This window comes from Carassius carassius, chromosome 6 (genome assembly GCF_963082965.1).
Source record: "Carassius carassius chromosome 6, fCarCar2.1, whole genome shotgun sequence".
NCBI classification, from domain to species: domain Eukaryota; kingdom Metazoa; phylum Chordata; class Actinopteri; order Cypriniformes; family Cyprinidae; genus Carassius; species Carassius carassius.
In genome coordinates, this window is record NC_081760.1 from 4497692 (window position 1) to 4504596 (window position 6905).

Sequence of the window (6905 nt, forward strand, 5' to 3'; positions counted from 1 at the left end):
TGTCCGATCCTGCAGATTTGCTTTATTCATCATCAAGAAGATCAAGCCCTTTCTTTCGAAACATGCTGCACAACTCCTTGTTCAAGCTCTTGTTCTGTCCAGGCTAGACTATTGCAATGCCCTCTTGGCAGGTCTTCCAGCCAATTCTATCAAACCTTTACAATTAATTCAGAACGCGGCAGCAAGATAAATTTATATATATACATACATACATACATACATACATACATACATACATATATATATATATATATATATATATATATATATATATATACATATATATATATATATATATATATATATATATATACATAAATAAAAAAATAAAAGGTGTTCATTTGTTCTGCCCTGTTAAATACACTAATGCATCAAAACATGAACACACAGCATTATGCTGTCATGTAGGATAATGTATTTGTATGGTGTAAAATGACCTTAACATTTTAATGGATAAAACAACACTTGAAAAACACATAGAATTGTATATGTATGAAAATCACAATCTTTTATCTATGGACTAGATTAAGTCAAAGAAATGTGTTATTTAAAGGGTAACACACACAGCACTTAAACTGCAACGTTTTACTCCAATCAGGAAAACATTTAGTTACTAAGTGGAACAGTCAGACGAAAACATCTGGCTGCCCATGGAAACCAAACCTGACTGTCTGCCAAAGGAACAAAAATCCCAAAAATATATGTTTAGATGCACGTGCCAAAGAATTCTACTTGGATATGACAGCTCAACGCGGACAGGCTACAGATTACTGTTTGACAGGTCTCTGTGATACATCACAGATAGGTGCATAACTGTTTTATCCAACCTTAACGCTTAGATATGTGATCTGAAACAGTCACTCGTGAGCGCAGTCATTTCAGCACCATGACAGAGGAAAGCGCCCTTCTTCCTGCTGCAGCATCACACAAATGCGCACTGTCATCCAAGCTTTGACTGTTTGAGTGCGCAAGAAAACAATTCACAAACTCTACAGCGTGAAAGCTTAACAACAATTAACAATCCCTGCACCACTAGCAGTTGCATAGATATGACAGTAAAAAAATAGAGGAAAAGTAATAGGAAAAAGAAAAACTACTAGGAGGCAGTGTTACAAGGCACTGAGAACAGTAGGAACAGTCATACCTTATCCTTTGCGGCTACAGCGGGTAGTGAAGGCAGCAGAGCCCGACAGCCTATTTCATTTATCGGGGCTTTTCCTCCCTCTAAATCCGCTCATTTCTGAGTAACAATAATACAACACCGCTCCTCCGGTCGCAACGCTCACAGCAACCGCTATTCCTCGGCGTCTGCATCGGTTTTCCTTCACTGGAGAACGAAAAAGCGCATTCCGCGGAGCCGACGACAGCGACAAACTCCTAAATATGACTCTCAGTCTGCGCACAGCGGCCATTATTGTTGGTATGACAGAATTTGTACAAGATTACCGAATTCTCATTCATACATCGCGAGATGTGCTGTTCCCTCACCGGTATCACCCAGACCAGAGCAGCAGAAAGTCCACTTAGTATGCCATCTCTGCTCATTTTTAAACATATATGAAAAATTTACATAAAATGTAATAAATGAAAGCTAAACGAACTCCCAGGCTTGAACCCCTCAAAAGTAGTCAAAACAAAAGTTTGGGTTGTCTCTTTTACAAATAAGTATGCGTTTCAAATTAAGTTATATCTATTATGTTAAAATTAACTAAACAAGTCGCGTTCAATGGGAGGTAACCATGCCAATAGTACACCAATACGTCGATAAAACATAAATACAAATAATTTTAACTTACTTACATATAACAGATAATATAAACGAACTAGAGACGAACCTCAGCAAATGTACTACAAAATGTATCTTAGTGACAGAAATTTATTTAAGAAGTCTGTACTAAGTAAACAACTAGACCTTTTCATGTTTAGACAATTTTAACATCCATTCACACATATGCTATTTCAACAACCCCTATTGCAGTGTTATTACGCAAACAGTTTCGCCTCTTGCAGTCATTGAAGTCGAATGCGCACATCTGCTTTGCACATCTGGAGTTCGACTCCAAAGTCTGATCAGAACCTATCTTTTATGAAAAACGCCAAACTCTTGTGACTTGTTTTAGGATGACAGTTAAGCAAACTGTCAATTTCACCACGAAATCTGGCACATAACTGACATCTCTATTGTAAGTGATCGATCCACTGCGCCTGTGGATTGATCCTGCTGGCCACATTGATTTTGGTTTAAGGTATTTTTGGAGATCATAAATACTAATGAGCTAAGGGGGACGACGTGGGAGAACGTATCTCTTGAGAGAACCGTTGATAAATCACCTACGTTAAAGTGATCTATCCTGAGATAGTAAGGGGTTTGGCACTTAAATGTTTAGATGATATACAGTTATACTATATATATATTAGTTAATGAATCATGATAAATAAAAAAATAAAGTAATAAATATTATACTATGATGAACAAAAATGCATGGGCTACATTTAAGAGCAGTCAATTGCGCATCTTTTTTTTTAATTCACAAGAAAGCATCAGATCAATACCTATAATCTTTCATGTAATATCTACTTTGAGGCATGCACTAAGCTGTTGGGTTGGACATTTTCTATATCAATCACTCATAGTATCAACGATTTGCCATCAAACAGTTCGTTTCCTTTGTGTTAATGACCCTTCGTTTGTGCGTAATGAATCTTTGATCTCTGATATCTTTGATACTTCATCTCATCTCATGTTATGCTGCACTGTTCAAAGGCACTTCGACATCAGTAAGGGCTGACAGTGCAGTGATGGCGTTTGCACAGATGTGCAGGTTGTTTTGACTCTTCCTTCTTTTTTTTCTTTTAAAGCCAGTTACATGCACACTTTATGGGTCCTATAAATTTACAGCTGGCTGAGGCAGCCAAGCGAAGTTTAAATCCAAGAATGACGATACACTTTAAAAAATACCTTTCGAAGTTGTAAGTAAAAGTAGACTATGTTTTATAATAAGTATTTCAGCTTAAGGATTTCACGTTTAATTCAATGTAATACGTGCCGTTTCTTTTATAATTAATTAACTAGAAATTTCTAATAAAAAAAAAAGATTCTACAATTCATCGTGTTAACCATATCGCAAATCAAGAAGACACTTTTTGGAATGAACTGCTAATGATAACGCATAGCCTACGCAGATATTACTATTACACACCTTGAAGTCTTGCCTCTCTCTCTCTCTCTCTCTCGTTTTCCATCGAGCACCGCCCTCTTTCTTTTCCTTTTTCTCTCTCCTTGGCTTCCACCTGCTTCACACTAGAGATTCGCCAGAGCGCGTAAATCCCGGGGATCGGAACGGATCGGTACACAGTGAGCATCCCTCTTCTCCATCCAACTGCACTTTTCTTTTCCTCGATGCAAAGATTTGTATGGCTACAGTGATCTCCACAATGTTGCTTTCTGCACTTTTATCATAATCCATCAATGGATTAAAATCGTGGAGGCAGATGAAACCGACCAATTAAAGAAGACGCAAGAAGAGGATCAAACGATCAAGGAGTTGTTTCAAACAGTCATCTATAAAGGACTCAATTAGCATATGTCAAGAGGGCATTTACATAAGGGCCGTATTTAAGCTGGTGTCTCAGAGCAGAGCCAGTCGCATCCAGAGAGCACAAGACGAGAGAAGCCGCATAAGCTTGTGTGCTGGAGTGCGTAAGAGAGAGTATTGGATACACAGGGGACCGGAGCAAATGGGAGTAGCCTGGAAGGTCGAGAGAGCATGTACTAAAACTAGAAGAGAGAGAAAGAGAGAGAATCGGATGTAAACACGCATTGTCTGTCAAAGCCGCAAGCAGTGACTGCGCAAAACACTAGGGAAAGAGAAACCACAGGGGTTCTCCTCGCGGCAACTTTTCTTCGAGTGTCGGTGATGGGTGCAGTCGGCGAGCTGGTGGGCAGCTTCTCTCACGGCTTGGAAAGCTTTGCGCACGGGTCTCATTTCGTCCTCACGCCCCCCGGGGACTCCGGTGCTCTGATGAACGAGCACATCTTCTCCGCCGAGCGCCTGTCACGCAGCACTCCACCGGACCTTACGCATCTGAAAGGGATCCTCCGCCGCCGGCAGCTCTACTGCAGGACCGGCTACCACCTCGAGATATTACCGAACGGCTCGGTGCAAGGCACGAGAAAAGACCACAGCAGATTTGGTAAGTGTTATTTATTGTTGTTTCATTAATACAGCCAGTGCTGCTAATATACTTTAGTAATAAACCATACAACACTGTGCATTCACAAGCATATCCATAACGCAGCTGCACATGCAGAGACTGACAAGGACTGAGGATTATTTTAATGGTTAAAACTGTGATATCAAGACATTTAAATAAAAACATATAATATGCATTATGAATATTTAAAATAATGAAATTGCTGACTATTGGTACTTATGTAATTGCAATGCAATGTAAAATCTGATTATAGTATTATGACGACAGTGATTATTATTATTTTCATAAACCTGTGTTCCAGTAACTGTATAACATAGCAAAACACAGTGATTAAGTGTGAAAGACGTCATGAATTAAGTATAGGGCAGTTTGATGCCACTATAGGTGCTTGTCCTGCTGTCTCAACAACTGGGAACTAACAGCTGTGCTTTTCTCACAGGTATATTGGAATTCATTAGCCTCGCTGTGGGGATGGTGAGCATCCGTGGTGTGGACAGCGGACTGTATTTGGGAATGAACATCAGTGGTGAACTGTATGGCTCTGTAAGTATAGCAATGCTCCAATATATTTTCTTCTTATAGTTTCCAGTTCTTCCTCTGACTGGTATATTATTTTGAGTAATGCAACAATTCATTTCATTCATATCGTGGCCGTGCTGAATTGAGAGAGTGATTTATGGTGTAATTTCAAATAGCCTTTGGACACAGTTTATTCTTGCATTTGCAGTGTGATTAACCCTTGCCTTCCCTCTTGTTCTCTTAGGAAAAGCTGACAGCGGAGTGTGTGTTCAGGGAGCAGTTTGAGGAGAACTGGTACAACACTTACTCTTCTAACCTGTATCGACACGGCGAGCGAGGATCCCATTATTACGTAGCCCTCAACAAAGATGGAACGTCTCGAGGTGGAGCTCGCTCTCGGAGGCACCAGCGCTTCACACATTTCTTGCCTCGGCCTGTGGATCCAGAGCGTGTTCCTGAGCTTTACAAGGAGATACTAGGTCACAGCTGAAGCCACTGAACCTCAAATTCAACCCCCTCCAAAAAGCACCTGCATGCTCTTTATCCCCCTCGGACAAACCTGTCTCAGGAGAAAGCAGCTCAGACGAGGGGGGAAAGAGGCCCTTATTTGTGGGCTGAAGTTGGACCATTAGCAGGAGATGGAAAGTCCTGGGTTGGAGTGGCAGGGACCAAATGTCTGGATAGTTCCTGAAGAACAGATCCATTCACACCTGCTGTTTGTAGGACACAAGGGATTTTGGATTAAAAGAGAGCACTGGTGGACTTCTTGCCAGAGAATGATGGATATCTGCTACTACTGAAAATACTAAAAGGCTTCTGAAGGAATTCTGTGAAATGCTTTTGAGATTTTCTTCTCTTCCAAACACTGGCATGGACAAACAGGAGACAAACTCCTCCAAACATATTTCTTTAGGTCCTTTAATTTATGTTTTTAAAATATATTTATTTTATATATTTATTTATTTTGAAAATATATTTTTACAAGAATATATGCAAGATGTAACAGGACGTCATGAGAGCTTTATTTTCTACCACTATAGAGACATGACTTCTAGAGACAGAACTACTGAAGAAAGTATTTTCTTATGAGTTGTTCATTTTTTGGTTGTATGTGATCCACCATGGTGTCCCTCCATTTTTGTTTATCTCTCATGTCATTAAACCAGATCCTTAAGAGCCTGAGAATGTTCCAGAATTCACTGGGGAATTAAACAGTTCAAATGACTGCATTTCGTTGTGTCTGTCCTTTCAGTAGAAACATAAGGTCACCTGTCAGAGGTGAATGGTTATTGAATTTCTTTTTAGACGAAAAAGGTCGACTTTTAGGGAAACGTAAGCAGGGACAGCAGGTGTCTTCAGCTATCCGATTCTCATTGATCCCGTTGCGTTGAAATGAAATGAAATCACTTAAAAGCCTAAACTGTTATGCTAAACAGTGTGCAATAATACAATTTGCTAAAAATGTTCATTTCATGCTTCAAGATCTTTCCATCTCTCTCTCTCTCTCTTTCTCTCCCTCTCTCTCTACCCTGCTGTTAAAAAGGCAGCACAATGCTAAATTTAAAACACAATGACCTAAAAACAATTTCCCCTCCCGTTTTCTTCTTAAGGCAACCTTCTCAAGTGACACCTCTGGCCTGCAGGAAGCCCTGCACAAAGTGGCCTTTTCTTTTGCTAAGTGTCTTTTGAATGGCATGCACTAGGAGCTTTTTAAATCTGTTGTAGAATGCAGGATTGTGGGGTATACATTTGCTGAGCCAGTGCAGGTGGAAGTTTTCTTAGGAAGCACAAGGTCATTTCAAGACAGGCATAGTCACGTGTGGTCTGAATCACCTAAATTACACTGACTGGCAAGTGCTTTGTGTTTTTCCCATCTCTTATTTATTTTTTGTTTGATGCTTTTCACTTCCTTTCCCCCCTTATGGTTGTGATTCATTGGCTTTGATGACACCTGATGAGCTGGCTGCCTGTCAATCTGGCTGTCTGTGAGAGTGAGGTGACTGTATGCATGTTTAAGGAAGGAAATGTTACTTTTTAAGAAGTGTAAGGGGAGTGGCTCTGGGGCACACATGCGTTTCCAAAGCAACACTGGTATAAGGGCTCTTGATCACAGAGAAATAGGGGAGATGGGGAGCGCTGTAATCCTTTTTTTTTGTATTCTCTCCAACTTC

The 6905-nt window shown here is 40.1% G+C and overlaps 1 protein-coding gene across 1 annotated transcript; it reads left to right on the forward strand.

The window, feature by feature from the left end:
- Positions 1-3316: 3316 nt before the first annotated feature.
- fgf20a (fibroblast growth factor 20a) lies at positions 3317-5963 on the forward strand. The gene is made up of 3 exons (XM_059551482.1): positions 3317-4194; positions 4655-4758; positions 4979-5963. Exons 1-3 carry the CDS (start codon positions 3918-3920, stop codon positions 5222-5224), a joined length of 627 nt encoding a protein of 208 aa, XP_059407465.1. The 5' UTR covers positions 3317-3917; the 3' UTR covers positions 5225-5963.
- Positions 5964-6905: the final 942 nt, after the last annotated feature.

What these genes read in the sequence shown, in the direction of transcription:
- fgf20a (XM_059551482.1), top strand. Translation starts at nt 3,918, where the DNA reads ATGGGTGCAGTCGGCGAGCTGGTGGGCAGCTTCTCTCACGGCTTGGAA. An exon ending in AAAAGACCACAGCAGATTTG is followed by an intron (nt 4,195 to 4,654) that starts GTAAGTGTTATT and finishes CTTTTCTCACAG; the next exon opens with GTATATTGGAATTCATTAGC. An exon ending in GTGGTGAACTGTATGGCTCT is followed by an intron (nt 4,759 to 4,978) that starts GTAAGTATAGCA and finishes TTGTTCTCTTAG; the next exon opens with GAAAAGCTGACAGCGGAGTG.